Here is a 15,569-nt window from a genome sequence, read left to right as displayed (position 1 = left end):
GGTCAATGACCGACCTCAAGTCGCTCCACCTTCTCTGCGCCAAACCCGCAATATTCCATTTTCTTAGTTTTCCCCTCAGGCCCCCCCTATAGTTGTACCCTACACGAATTCATCAAGTAATTCTGCAATTAATTTCTCAAAATGTTATGATTTATTTATTTTTTTGTTATAAATAGATAAGATACAGTTTTATTTGTTTTGGAATTTCGAATAGTACGAAGAAGTTGTGATCTCGAAAAACTATTACTAAAATATTTTTCTCGAATAAAAAATATCAAATTAGACTAAAAATTAATGAATCCACTTTATTTAAGCAAAAAATAGAAGAACTCTTGAAGTTATAGTGTCTTTTATAGGCTAATAAGGTGTAAGATGTTTTTTTCTCAAATATGAGGTCTGTAAATTAAGTAATGAGACTGATTTTTAAAAAATTGTTTATTCAAAAAGAATTACAATTCTATATTGTCGCCTTCAAAATAACTTCCTTCTGAAGCCACTTAACGCTGGAGACGTTTCTTCCACTCCTCGTAGCAGTGCTCGAACTCCGATACTGGAATAGCCTTCAGCTGGTCGGTTACAGCCGTTTGAATGTTTTCGATTGTCCCAAAATGAGTTCCCTTGAGGTGATTTTTCTACTTCGGGAAGAGAAAAAAGGCACAAGGACTCAAGTCAGGCGAATAAGGAGGCTGAGGAGCCACAGGAATGTTTTTACTGCCCAAAAACCTCGTTTATTGAAATTGCAGGGATGGCGAAGTCGAAGATCAAATGCATGCTGATTTGTTTTTTCGATATCCACGGAATCGTCCACAAAGAGTTTCTACCTCAAGGTCAAACGGGTCAATCAACACTTTTACCTAGAGGTTCTTGAAAAACTTCGAAAAAGGGTCATTCGTGTGAGACCAAACATCAAGAACAAGTGGGTGTTGCATCACGATAATGCTCCTTGTCACACAGCAATTTCAATAAACCAGAGTTTTTGGCCAGTAAAAACATTCCTGTGGCTCCTCAGCCTCCTTATTCGCCTGACTTGAGTCCTTGTGACTTTTTTCTCTTCCCGAAGTTGAAAAATCACCTCAAGGGAACTTATTTTGGGGCAGTCGAAAACATTTAAACGGCTGTAACCGACCAGCTGAAGGCTATTCCAGTATCGGAGTTCGAGCACTCTATGAGTAGTGGAAGAAACGTCTCCAGCGCTGTGTGGCTTCATAAGGAAGTTATTTTGAAGGTGACAATATAGAATTGTATTTCTTTTTGAATAAAAAAATTTAAAAAATCAGTCTCATTACTTAATTTTATATCCATCACCAGAAATAGATTAATCAATTTGGTATAAAGAATTTAACTTCTACTGAGATTAAAGTTCGAACTGAGTCAGCAAGTGTGCTGAGTATGAGACGGTAACTTAGTTGAAGTCATCTTCACTATACTAATCTGATTAATCAACATCTAATGTAAATGCTAATTCAAATCGGTCAGAAATGTAAAAAACAATCGTGCTACGACGTTATAAGATCGAGCATTGCGGATCTAACTACTTTTTAATAAGTCTATAATCTTAATAAATACAAAATAACTTCTTTTTTTTTATTTTGTAATTACAATATTAATCATGTCATTAAAAGGACCGTTTCTGCGACAAATGTTTAGCTTAATTTATTCAGAGCTTCTTTGCTTACTGTAATTATTTACAAGTTTAGACTACTGAGAGACAACCAGCTTTAATTTTTTCTAAAGTTGTTTATATAAGGATATTCATTAATCAAGTTGATGAAACATGCATGTTTGTATCCGTTACATTTCTTACTAGAAGGCCCAGTTAAACGAAGTTAAGGAAGGATTTTAAGTTCGTGTTTAACGGTTGTAGATTATAAATAAAATATGTTTGTTGATATTTGATTGCCATTTATACAAAGAGTTAATACAAATATTATAAGAAGAATTGGCCTTTTATGAAAATCTCACATCATAAAGTGTAGCCTTGAAAAGTAATAAATATCTGGCTAAAATTTTGAGTTTGCGGAAAATATTTTTAAATGTAAGGCATGAATAAAACCATTTTTTGTTTTTCTTTTTAGCGAGATTTGTATTTTTGTTTGGGTGTTTGTAAATTGATACTTTAGTAGGTTCTGGGAGAGGTAATTCTTCAAACCTACTGTTTTCTTTTTATTAGTTTTCTTCGACGGTAATAAGTAATAAACATTCATTCTAAAGAAAATTTGTCACAGCTGTAATGTTTGAGAAAGTAGAGTTAGTATTTCATATTACCTTTTTAATAAAACAACAAAATTACATCAACTATACTGTAAACATCGGTTTAGAAAAGCCTTCATTGTTGAAAATAATTGGATTACTGCCAAATTACCGTAATAATGCCTTTTGTTTAACTCAGATGTTCAACTTAATGAGCCTAGACTAATTACTAAGTCTGTATACATTGAATAACGTTTATTTGTTGCCATATAATTTTATTTTTTATTTTAAGATGCATCGATAATTGTGATTATTTATGTTTTCTTTTTTTAGTGCACTTGCTCTAGAATTGACTTTCATAATCCTAGTTTACTTTTTTTTTCTCCAAAACTGTCTGCTGAAGCTCCTCCACACTATAGATCTCATCCTAACCCACTCTGCCGCAAAAGCTACCGTTTTGGTTATTCTCACCGACATTCGAAAGATGTTGGATTAAAACCAGTTGAATTTTGGTCATCGGGTGGTCTAAGCGGATTTTTTTTCTCGATGAGGTGACTCAGAGAGTTTATTAGATTATAAGGAGTTCTTGAAGAGGAACGTAACTACTTTTTCTTTCCTGCAAAAAATAAAAATTGAACGCAAAACCTGTTAGAATATTATGTTAAAAACTTACAACACAAAAGTTAATTTCAAGACTTTTTCTTAACGCAATTCTGTTGTGAGTAGCAGTTTCCGAGCTTCTTTAATTTAAAAACTTACAACACAAAAGTTAATTTCAAGACTTTTTCTTAACGCAATTCTGTTGTGAGTAGCAGTTTCCGAGCTTCTTTAATTTAAAAACTTACAACACAAAAGTTAATTTCAAGACTTTTTCTTAACGCAATTCTGTTGTGAGTAGCAGTTTCCGAGCTTCTTTAATTTAAAAACTTACAACACAAAAGTTAATTTCAAGACTTTTTCTTAACGCAATTCTGTTGTGAGTAGCAGTTTCCGAGCTTCTTTAATTTAAAAACTTACAACACAAAAGTTAATTTCAAGACTTTTTCTTAACGCAATTCTGTTGTGAGTAGCAGTTTCCGAGCTTCTTTAATTTAAAAACTTACAACACAAAAGTTAATTTCAAGACTTTTTCTTAACGCAATTCTGTTGTGAGTAGCAGTTTCCGAGCTTCTTTAATTTAAAAACTTACAATACAAAAGTTAATTTCAAGACTTTTTCTTAACGCAATTCTGTTGTGAGTAGCAGTTTCCGAGCTTCTTTAATTTAAAAACTTACAACACAAAAGTTAATTTCAAGACTTTTTCTTAACGCAATTCTGTTGTGAGTAGCAGTTTCCGAGCTTCTTTAATTTAAAAACTTACAACACAAAAGTTAATTTCAAGACTTTTTCTTAACGCAATTCTGTTGTGAGTAGCAGTTTCCGAGCTTCTTTAATTTAAAAACTTACAACACAAAAGTTAATTTCAAGACTTTTTCTTAACGCAATTCTGTTGTGAGTAGCAGTTTCCGAGCTTCTTTAATTTTTTTATCGATTCAAAATAAAATAAAAATAAAATTAATAAGATCATTTCATTTGAAAATGTGGTTAGCTCCGCAGTTTTGGATTAAATCCGCCTTGGTACACATGTTTTTTTGTATTTCTCACCGGCTTCGGATCTTCAGCTATTATCAGAGGTTGTTTAGTCAGTTGATGGAGAGAATTTTAACTTCAAGTAAGTTTCCGTCTCACACTTCACTTGCTGAATTAGGGTACTCGACCTATAAAAACAGCGATGTTAATTCATTTATTTATTTAACAAAATTTATTTGATTCTTAAACACCATTTCGTCGTCGCCTACTAAATCTTCAGTTTTTAATTTATTATTACTTCTACTTCTAAGAGAATTATACTTCTTCTATTGCACCCAAATTAATTTTAATTGCATATTGCGCTGGTGGATAATAATGCGTGATAACTGAGCACACCTCAATAATTTTTATATGGTGAGTAAATTTACTCAACTATGAACTAAGATAATATTTTGTGCAAGTTGTATTGGCCTGGTGGAGAGTCAATGCCCTGAATCGTTAGTAGCTAATCCAACCGCATCCGCTTGTAAATTAGCGTGGTGCAATTATCAATTATGATAATGTTCAATGTATTTATAACCTTGCTGTTCTTCGGACTTTTCTTCTTATGTATCTGTTGTAAAAGTGATTCAACTGTATTTAGACGTTATATATTTAATCGTTCGATATTGTTTTGATTACGTTTATTAGATTGATAAAACCGAAAAATGCTGATGGATAGGTTAAAATTGTTGATGGTGGATTTCAGGATGTGTTCTGTTTTGTAACCTTAAGGAAGCCAAATTATTTTTGATAAAAAACAGAAATTCCGCATTAATTCATCACATTATAAAATACACAGGACTTCGTCTAACAGTTAAGTTTTGGTTAGTGGGTTTGGATATTGGGCGAATATCGATTGTTAACGTTTAGTGAGAAGTAAAAAATGATTTCACCAAACCAAACGATGTACTAGGAAGAATCTCAAAATATTTTTTATCCTGGAGATTGTCTAAGAGGAACCACAACATCTTAATTTTTCAAAAGGAGATCAATTAGCCAGATCTATGATCAAAGAAAGAAGTACTAGATAAATGATTTGGAAAAGCTTTCTGGTATAGCTAAAAGAAGATTAAATCGCTGCAACTATGATCAGAAATTCCATGATTAGTGATCATGAACTTAGAAATTTTTGGGTCATCAAACGCGTTGTTTGATGTTAAACATTATTTTTAGTGGGTGGCTGAAGATTTTTATACAACTAAACGTATCTTAGAATGCCTTTAACAGCTTCTTAACCTCCTCCCTCGCTTGAATTTATAACAGAATCTTTCCTTTTTCTTTCATTTATCATTATTCCCTTCTTGCATTGATAAGATAGTTACGATTTAGTGGTTAATAGTATTTTAGTGTTAGTTTTAAACAAACTGAATTGACCGAAGTATTGCTTATTATACGCAAAATTGTTTATTAATAAGTTTGCTGACATATCTTTGATTTTGTGTTTGTGACAATGGAACATCCTTTAATCGATTAGATTGAATAAATTTGTTCTTTTTTTTTTTTTTTTTTTTTGTTTGTTTGTTGGCTTCCTGTCTGTGCAGATTAGCCAGGGATGTACAATGTATTATTTAATGGGATGTGTTCTGAGTACTATTGTTATTTTTGTTCTAGTTGCTGTTATGTTTTATGTTTTTATTTTAATTTTCAAAGTTTGATTTTGTTTTTGGTAATGAATTGGAAAATAGCCAGATACGTTTCGAATATTGGTTCTGTGAGGATGGTATGCAGGTTGGCAGGAAGTGGACATTTCGCTTTGATGACTGCATTCCACAGTTTGTCCCTATCATCCTGGTGACTATTGCAATCGAGGATCAGGTGGTTGGCGTCTATAATTGTATCAGAAGGGCAAGAGCAAATTGGAGGGACTGAAATTCCTATACGGCTGAGATGGTGGGGCGAGAAGTTATGGTTGAAGCGCAGTCGTATCAAAGTAGTAGTGAACTTTCTACGTTCTGCGAAGTCAGAGTACCACGGTTTTTTAGGTATTGTCGGCTGCAGTGAGGTGTAAAATTTACCTTTGGCATATTTTGATTTTTCGTAATCTATAGACCATGCCCTGTAGTAGGAACGTTTAGAGAAGTTCTTTATATCTGAAGGTAACAGTTTCTCGAGCTTTAGATTCTCCAGGCGTATTGCCTCTTTTGCCTTAGAGTCTGCAATTTCATTGCCAGTTATCCCTGAGTGGCCCCTAATCCATATCAATCGAACTCTCTTTCCGCTAAGACCCGCTCTCTTCAGGAGGTGGACAGTTTCGAGCACCGTGAAATCGGCTTTATGCCCGGGGCATTTAAGCTTGTTGAGCACACTCTTGCTATCAGAAAGTATGACAACTGTTTGTGCCTCTGTCGAGGCCACTAGATTTGCGCATTTATTGATGGCAGTGAGTTCAGCCGAAAAGACTGAGGCATGGCGGTGTAACTTATATAGTCTACTGAGGTTGGTTTGCGGGTCATACACTGAACATCCCACCCCTTCAGGGGATTTAGACCCATCAGTGTAGAGGAAGTACGCACTTGGGAACCTGGCATTTAGTTTTGCCGATAAGTATTCATTATTTGCCGATTCAGAGATACTTTTATCATACTGGTAGAAGTTAGTTATGACACATTCTGGAGCTCCCAGTGTACACTCAAGGTCAAAAGAAAATGTTGGGAGATGGGTACTCCGGTGTAGGGACAGCATGAATTGCGACAGAGACCAGAACTGATGTACAAGAATTGGTGTACTTTTTTTATACCAATAACTTTCAGTGAGGATTCGGGGAGCTAGTCTGCTTATTTTCTGAATGACGGGTTGATTCAACAAGGGCAGTCTGTCAGCGATGTAGCGCGAGGCTAGTAGGTTCCTTCTTATTTTCAAAGGAGGTTCCTTTGCCTCCGTTAGTAAGGCGTTAATGGGGGTTGAGTTGAGAGCGCCCAGGCATATACGAAGGGCTTTGTGTTGGATGCGGTCAATCTTTTGGAGATGTGTAGAAGCGGAATCCCCATAGAGAAAGCAGCCGTAATCAATCCTGGAGCGAATTAGCTGACGGTATAACATCAAGGATATTTTTATATCTGCTCCATACATTTTATGATTCATAAATCTCAAAATATTCAGACTCTGTTCACACTTAGCTATGAGATATTCTATGTGAGTCCTCCAGAGGAGTTTCCCATCCAAATACATTCCCAAAGTTTTCATCACTGTTTCTAGTCGTAAACTGCATCTCCCGAGAACTACCGGGGATGTCGCATTATATTTTCTACGTCTCGTGAAGATGGTTACACTGCTCTTGCTATCAGAGATAGACATGCCTACACTGATGCACCAGTCATTAAAAGCGTACATAGCCGTATCCAGAGCATCAGTGGCTGCTTTGAGTGACTTCGCTTTACTATATAGGATGATATCATCTGCAAACTGGGAAATTTTGATGGAAGGACACAGCGTCGTACACATATCCGCCGTATATAGGTTAAACAGAATGGGACTAAGTACCGCCCCTTGTGGTAATCCATTGTGGGTATGACGTGGCCCATATGTTTTCCCTTTATGACGTACTGATATCAGCCGTTCATGAAATAGGTTATAGATGTGAGTAGTTATACGAGAAGGAACGCCCATGTTTATCATTTTTTTAACCAAGACTGAAATGCTGACGTTGTCGTACGCATTGGTTAGAACTATATTAGCAGCAACAGTGAACATATTGTCTGAGAACCCATTATGGATGTCCATTACGAAGTTGGAGAGTGCATCCTGTGTGCTTCGTTTCTTACGGAACCCAGTCTGGTGACTCGGGAGCTTGCCTTCTGCTTCAATCCACCACTCAAGACGCGTTTTTATTAGGCGTTCAAAGGTCTTACACACGCACGATGATAGCGCTATTGGTCTGTATGACGTAAACTCAGACGGGTCTTTGTTTGGTTTTAGCAGGGGTACCACAATTTGTTTACTCCACTCTTCAATTGGAATGTGGTTGATCCATATATCGTTGATGATTCGCAAGAATACCTTTTTTCCTGTATCAGACAGGTGAAAGAGCATTGGGTAGTGTATGGTATCCACTCCAGGTGAGGTATTCGCATTTGTTTTTAGTGCATGGAGCAGTTCTCCATAACTGAAAGGGACACTGATTCTATGGGGGCGTGAGGGGATCTCAGGAGGTAGTTCAGGTACTGTTTCTGGGGTAAGAGAATCTAGGAAATCTGGGAGCCATTTACCATCACTTTGGGGGGAAGGGCCCCCACGACTGAGCGCCCGCACCCCATCCCAAATTTGTTTTATAGGCGTTTGAGCATTAAACGAGTTACAGAACTCGACCCATTTAATTTGCTTTTTAGATTTATAAATTTTGCGACATATCGCTGTACATCTCCTGCTGTTGATAAAGTTTGAGAGAGTCGGGAATCTTTTAAATTGTTTGAATGCTTGTATGTTATCATTTCTGACCTCGTCGCACTCATCGTCCCACCACGGCTTTTTCAGGAATTTTGGTTTACATCCCTTATAAGGCTTGGCTTGAGGTATCGAATATTCGGCGGCTTTGAGAATGGCACTGATAAAACTGTTGTAATTAGCGGAGGGTTCGGTGGAGAGACACCTATTGGTGAGAAACTGATCGGACAGCAATGTATACTTCTCCCAATTTGCGGATTTCAATTTCCATTTTTTAAAGTGGGGATTTTGATTGGCTGGTATTTGGCAATTAGTTTTGTCTACATCTATGCGTATGCCCAGATGGTTGGATCCGAAAGGTTCTTCAATTACTTTCCATTCACATCTAGTTACTAGAGAGGGAGAGCACAGAGAAATATCAATTGCGGAAGGTCGCCAGTCCAATCTACTGAATAGTGTGGGGGATCCATCATTCAAAATACAAAGGTCTTCCGAATTAATTGCATCTAGCAGCTGTCTGCCTTCGTAGTCACCGAACGCACATCCATAGCTCTGATGGTGCGCATTCAAGTCGCCGCAGATAAGAACAGGATGTTTAACGCTCCTCATTAATGAAACCCAGAAATCGGAAGATAATTTGTGTTTTGGTGAACAATATAAGGAAAGGATTTTTAGTTCTGTATTTTGTAAGTTCAAAGTAATTCCGCATGTCTGAATGAAGCGATTATTAAATTTGCGGTTAAAGCTAAGCTCAGAGAAGTATATTTTATTTCTAATTAATATGCAAGAACCTCCGTAGCCATCTTCCCGATCAGCTCGGACTGTAGAGTAGCCAGAGATATGAAAAGGTTTATTATTTTTCAGCCAAGTCTCAGATAGCAAAGCGATGTCTATGCTGTTAATTTTTAGATATGCCTCTAGATAATTTCTGTTACTTGAAATACTACAAATATTTAATTGTAACACTGAGATCATTGTAACAGCCAATTAGCATTAAAGGAGTCGGGTAACGTATTAAAAGGGATGACAACTATATGAAGCGGACCATACTGCACAATTATTATTTAGTAGGGACGTGAATTGGGAATACATATAAACGCAGAGTGGAATTACGTCGTTTGTTGTGAAATGTTGGTTGGGCTTATTGCACTGTGTGTTGGATTATTGTTTAAAGGTACGATACTTGATCGTGTAGCAGCTGTGATTGTAGGGTTTTGGTCCGCTGTTTTTTTAGTATTTTCAATTAAAATTTCTTCTAACCTATTAGTGAGTTGTTTAAATATTTCCTCACTGTTGGAGTGATGACTATCTATTTTATCAATTAGATTTATAATGTAGTTGATGTTGCTGCTTTGATTAAGAACCTTTTTCTGAGGTGGCTTCTTAGTTAGGATTGGTGCACTCGCCTCTTCATTTAGAGGTACAGAGCTTTCCAATTCAGGCGAGTGTTTGAGGCTGTCTCGATACTCTTTGGACATAATAGGTTTAATTATAGGTTTGGTTTTGTTGTTTATTTTATAATTTTTTGATTTGTTAAATGGTTGAGGGGTTGAGTGGGTGTCCGGTAATTGTGGAAAATTTTCAGTGTCAGTTAGTAGTTGGTACTTGTTTTTGGTGACAGCTGAGAATAAGGGTTTGTTCAGGATTTTATTTTTAGCCTCAACATTGTGGGCTAGCTTTACTGGGCAGTCCTTGTAGGTTGATCTGTGCTCACCCTTACAGTGTACGCAGACGGGCTTCCTCGCTTCGGTTGCTGTACATTCTTGAATGGTGTGAGATTCAGAGCAATGGTCGCATCTAGGCTTACTACGGCATTGGTCTTCAGCATGTCTGAAACGCAAGCAATTTCTGCATTGTCGTATTGGAGGTACATAGGGATCGACCCGGCATCTTGCTCCGTATAATGTAACATATTCAGGTAATGACTGGCCGTCAAATGTTACAAAGCAGACCGGGGTTTTTTCGTGCACTGTGTTATTTTGGTTGTAGGTTCTCTTTCTCACCCTTCGAACATTTATAGCTGCAACAGCGGAGATCAATTCCGTTATTATTTCCTGCTCATCCAAATCGATGTCCACATCTCTAATGACTCCTGTGCATTGAACCCTGAAGTTGGGGACATATGCTGTTATTTCCCTCTCTTTAAGGGTTTCCAGTGTCAGTAGATTATTAGCTGCTTGTGGAGTTTTGGTTGTTACCTTTATTCGGTTTTTACCGCTCACAGCGATGTCAATAATATTGTCTCTAAGCGAGGAAGTAGATTTCAATAGCCACTTTCCCACTGCCATTCTATGCACTTTCCCCAGATTCCCGCGGTTGCCTTCTAGGTTCACTACATAGGGCCCTTTGTCGTTCATTTTATATCTATTATTTAAGGCTTTATTCATATAATCGTCCTTTGTTGTTGCATTACTTTGGTTGACCAAAAGTTTATTTTCATAAATATGCACTTTCCTTGAACCATTATTATTAGAGTCAGCTGGACGTTTATTTGGGTTAATTTGTGTTTGAGAATCCATTTCCATGTCAACGCGTTGGTTACTGTTAATAACATTAATTAGGGTATTGTGAGGAGCTAGTTGGATGTCAGAACTTTCTGTTACTTTGTTACCCATGGCTCCTGATGTATCTGCACTTATCTTCTGCTTTTCCGGAGGCCCTTGGCCCCCACTATCCGCAGACATACTCACCGTTTAAAATAATTAAGAGAAAAACAATAAAAAGAAAAAACAATTCACAAACACTTTTTCCAATATTTACAGGTTTGTCACGAACACTGTTGCCACTATTTACTGTTTTTGCTTTAATCAGTTATTAAATAAGTTAAATACTACTTATTTTTTAAGAGAGCAAAAAACAAACACTTCCACTATTCAAACGATCATATGGATTATGGATTATGAAATTTGTTCTTAGAACATTAAATATGATTAAAAATTAAATTAAGTAAATTACAAATAACATCTGATGATGTGGCAGGATTCACTTATTGGTATCAGAAATAATGGACGACGCTGTTAGACGCGTCATCTTATTGGTTGAAATCATTGAAATAGTTCAAATTGATTGGCTGTTGAGTTAGTGACTGAAATTATTAGAATTCGATATAAAAGTATTATTACTTAGTAAACAATTTAATAAAGTGGTAGATAGTGGTGGCGATTAGTTAGTACAGTGATGCAGAGGTTTACCAGCATTGACCTCCAAATATTGGTCCTGCATTTATTAGGCCCCAGAATAGTTAAGTTGTACCATCTGTGATAGTTTATTTTCTGTCACTATCTCTCATGCTTGCACTAGCATTTACCCCCTCTTTAACACATTTTAGAATTCTATAGACACCACAAACAAGACGTATGCCTCAAATACTCACAAAGGCTGCTGCTAGTCAAACGTTTAATTTTTGACTTCCACCCAGAAAACAATTACCAAACATCTATCTTATTAGCCAATTTATTTGCCTGCAGATTTTTCACGACAGATTTATTTAGAAGTAATTGTTAATTATAATCTTTATTATATCAAGTTAAACAATTTTTATTCCAGGAAAGTAGAGAAGCAAGCTTGGCAAAACTCCATCGTTGATTGTTTTTCTTCAAGTTGTTTTTATAATTTTTAAAAGATACTGTTATTTTTATTTAATAATATTGCCTGAGGAGATTGTTTAAAGGAGGTTATATTTTCAATCAAGTTTTAATTAATTAGTTACGCTTATTTATTTTTACTATTAATAAAGTTAATTGCTTTAAATGCGTCATAACAGGATCTAAATCTATAATAAACATAATTATTAAGGTACTAGTTATGAGAATATTTTTAAATTAAATAAAATTTGAAATAATATTTATCTAGAAAGAACTTTATTAATGAATTCTATATTTAAAAGTTTCTATTTATTGAGATTTATTATTTATTTATTTATTAAGATAAAGTTTCTGTTTATTAGTTCGTATTTTACACTCGGTCTCTTAGGTGCTTTACATGTTGAATATTTATATAGCCATTTTGCGTATTTCCTTTATTTTTACCAGAACCGACTATTAATCCCCTGAGGTAATTATCCTTTCCTTTGTTCTCCTTATGAATCTTTATGGATGGTACCTAGTGTCTGATTCGCAGCCCCCCTTGTAGTGTGTCACCTTTTTCCATTTCCATTGCCCCGTTTGGCTAATTACCCAATATCTTTAAAAGATATTATTTGAATTTATTGGTGCTTTGAATCTTTTCAGTGAACCCCGGCAGGCTCTGGGAGTTTTCTTTTGCGATAGACTGCACTATCTCTGGGCAACGAGCTGAGTGTTTTACACATCGTGCTAATAATTTTTTACTAACGAACTTTGTAGACGTTATACGTAAAGAATCGTAACAAATTGTACAACAACTCACGAATAGTTTACTTAAAATAAGTTATTTAATGCATCTCTGGATAGTATCTTCCAGTTAATTTGTTTAACTCTACCGACTGGATTTTTAATTTGTTTTGTATTCTTTAATTTTAGTGCATTTCATTGCTCTCATGAAGATCTTTTATTTATATCATTTCATAAAGACTGTCTGAAGGAAAGAGCGGTTGTTGTGCTTCCCTCTAAATGGCCTATTTTAGGATAATGTAAGGGACTAGCTGTACAGTCAATAAACAAAAAAATATTTAATGTCCAAATGGCAATTATGCTGTTAATCCGCTCAGTAACTGGTCCAACTAATGAGCATTGATGTCCGAGAAAATCACCTTAGTATTTCACACCAAATTTGCGAATGTACACATTTTTGCAAGTGTGCCAGCGTGAAATTAATACTTCTCTCTCTATCGCAAAAATTAAAACTTTTTAACCATCGTTTACTTTGTTAATATGAGCAAGATTTGGCGAAGAAAAGTTACATATAATGCAAGCACAGTGCAAATAGAATGCAGAAAAGTGAAGCAGATGTTTGCTAACGGTAAATAATGTCCGGTGGTGAAAGATAAACCGGTTTTAGGTCACTCCCTCGCTGCACTACAGGTTATTTGTTTTTAAATAGAAGGTATAATTTTTATTTAGTATTTAAAATATCCGTATCTAAACCAGGTTACTCAATCTTGATTGAGTCTTTTGTATTCTGTTAATAAGCCTTTTCTATTTAAATAGGATTATATTTTTCTTTTTACATTTCTTTTAAACTTTAAATCCAAATAGTAGGAGATTTCAACAGCAAGGTCCAGTTTTATATTAAATAAAATTCTGAGTGCAATTTGTTATTCATCAAGTAATAGCTTTGCAATTGTTTTTAGAAGTCCTAGGTAGAAAAAGTATTGCAGTCATATAAGTTTTGCTATACATATTTACGTTTTCAGTGGAAATCTCAGTTTTGAGGTCCTCTGAGACAAATCGAGTGGTTATTACTAATTTGTGAGTGTGTGGAAATCTCAGTTTTGAGACCCTCTGAGACAAATCGAGTAGTTATTACTAATTTTTGAGTGTGTGGAAATCTCAGTTTTGTCGCCTTCTGAGACAAATCGAGTGGTTATTACTAATTTGTGAGTGTGTGGAAATCTCAGTTTTGAGACCCTCTGAGACAAATCGAGTGGTTATTACTAATTTGTGAGTGTGTGGAAATCTCAGTTTTGAGGCCCTCTGAGACAAATCGAGTGGTTGTTACTAATTTGTGAGTATGTAGAAATCTCAGTTTTGAGGCCCTCTGAGTCAAAACGAGTGGTTATTACTAATTTATGAGTGGTAATGAGTGAAAGAATCACAAATACTTCTACAAAATCGTACAACCTTAAATCTCTCTATATTTCTGTTCGATACCAACAAGGTGAAAACGTCTCCTTAATTACAGGCTGTTAGCATTTTAATCATAAAGCTACAACGATTTGGAATGCTGTACCCGATTTTTTCACTCACTTAACAGTTAGGGACATTCTGGGAGCGTCGTTTAGTGATGTTCTAAATAGTTATATCAAGTTTAATTGCCAGCACATGGATAATATGAATACTCGTATGTTTACGGCAGAACTGGCTAGCATTTTTATCTAATGCCTAATTAGAATATATTTTTCTTGGGTTGTCCAGAAAGCCTACTCCACCGCGACTTGGAGGGTCCCTCCTGTCCTGTCTGTTTAATTAGGCTTAGGAGTTCTGAGATAAGCTCCTGAGCAATGTGTAAAGGTGTAGATTTTTTCTTCTCCGAATACTTGCAAATGTTGGTGACCCCCTTCATCGCTGTAGGCTATTTGAAGGTCATTTGTCGTTCAATGGATCCTCATCAAACTTAATTGACAACATTAGCTTGGTAATCATTGGTGTACGATAATTTTCCATTAAATCCGACCAAACTTTTTGCTTGTCTTTCCAACAGATTTTTAATTTATGAGTAGAAGTGAGAAAAACAAAAGATACGGTCCACTGCATGAGAGTAAAATTGGAATAATTGAAGTTGCAACCAGTATTGAAGTGCAGTAATGTAGAAAAAAAAGGTAAAAACGAGCATGCGCGTTAGCGAATGGCTTTGTGACGTTAGTGCGACGACTGGTCTGCCGTCTATGAAAGGTACTGCCGGCGACATGGGGTCGTCGTCGGCGCGGCGTCAGACTGTGGCTGACTCATCACTTCACTCTATTTTTACTCTCCACTCCTGCCCAATCTGTCCTTCTCTCTCCAGCCGGTACTCATTAACTCCTGGAGTTGCTCTTCCACTCTTTCATCTGCAGTGCTCCTGTTAATGCATTTGTTTGTCCAATTTCTCGTCTTATTTTAGTATTTTAGTTACTATTGTCTTCTTTTTTTATGTTTTCTTACTGTTCGTAAGAAACAAAGTATTGAAGTTTTCAAATGAATTATCCGTTTAGATGTACTCCGATAAAATTGGTCGTATTGTATCCAACGTAACTTACATGAAAAATTGCAGAAAATTAAGAATTGATCTTTTACTAAGGTGCAACCAGAGTTTCACCAACGTTTCGGACAGAATCCATCAACTGGATGTTGCTCCTTATTCAAGTTTTTAATTTTTATGCAATTTTCTGAAAACCGGCTCCTACGAATTTTCTTTAATCGTTACGTGCAAATCTGTTCGATTAAGTGAACTTCCGGAAAGGTAGTTAAGTCAGGCTTTCCTCATATGTACCATTTCAGTATATTGTTCTGACTTACACTCTTAATCATAATAAGAATCATATTCGGAGTTAAATGCTCAATTTTGAAGAAAATCGGACATTTTACCGAATATATTTTCCAACTTTTGGAATTTTCTTGAAAATGGCGCTTATATTTTGTTTCAATTTAATGCATCAATTGTACAATGAACATTTTAAGCGTAGATCTACTACTTTTATGTGAAATATTTTTCTGGAATTTAATGTAATCGTAAGACTTACATTACTATTAATGAAGGTTAAATGGATTGT

At 35.7% G+C, this 15,569-nt stretch overlaps 2 protein-coding genes across 8 annotated transcripts in view; one reads left to right on the top strand and one right to left on the bottom strand.

Annotated features, from left to right (window-relative positions):
* The window catches only part of stai (stathmin), a 52,982-nt gene that overhangs the window by 11,907 nt on the left and 25,506 nt on the right, over nucleotides 1-15,569 (top strand). The gene's annotated exons all lie outside the window — the stretch shown is intronic.
* Nucleotides 9,292-11,580, bottom strand: LOC141455434 (uncharacterized). Its single transcript, XM_074130512.1, has one exon. The coding sequence runs from the start codon at nucleotides 10,864-10,866 to the stop codon at nucleotides 9,292-9,294; it is 1,575 nt and encodes a 524-aa protein (XP_073986613.1). The 5' UTR covers nucleotides 10,867-11,580.

This window comes from Rhodnius prolixus, unplaced genomic scaffold (genome assembly GCF_049639745.1).
Source record: "Rhodnius prolixus isolate KJV_2025 unplaced genomic scaffold, Rpr scaffold_4, whole genome shotgun sequence".
NCBI lineage: Eukaryota > Metazoa > Arthropoda > Insecta > Hemiptera > Reduviidae > Rhodnius > Rhodnius prolixus.
Note: the sequence above shows the minus strand (reverse complement) of the source record. Positions and strands in the feature narration are given on the sequence as shown.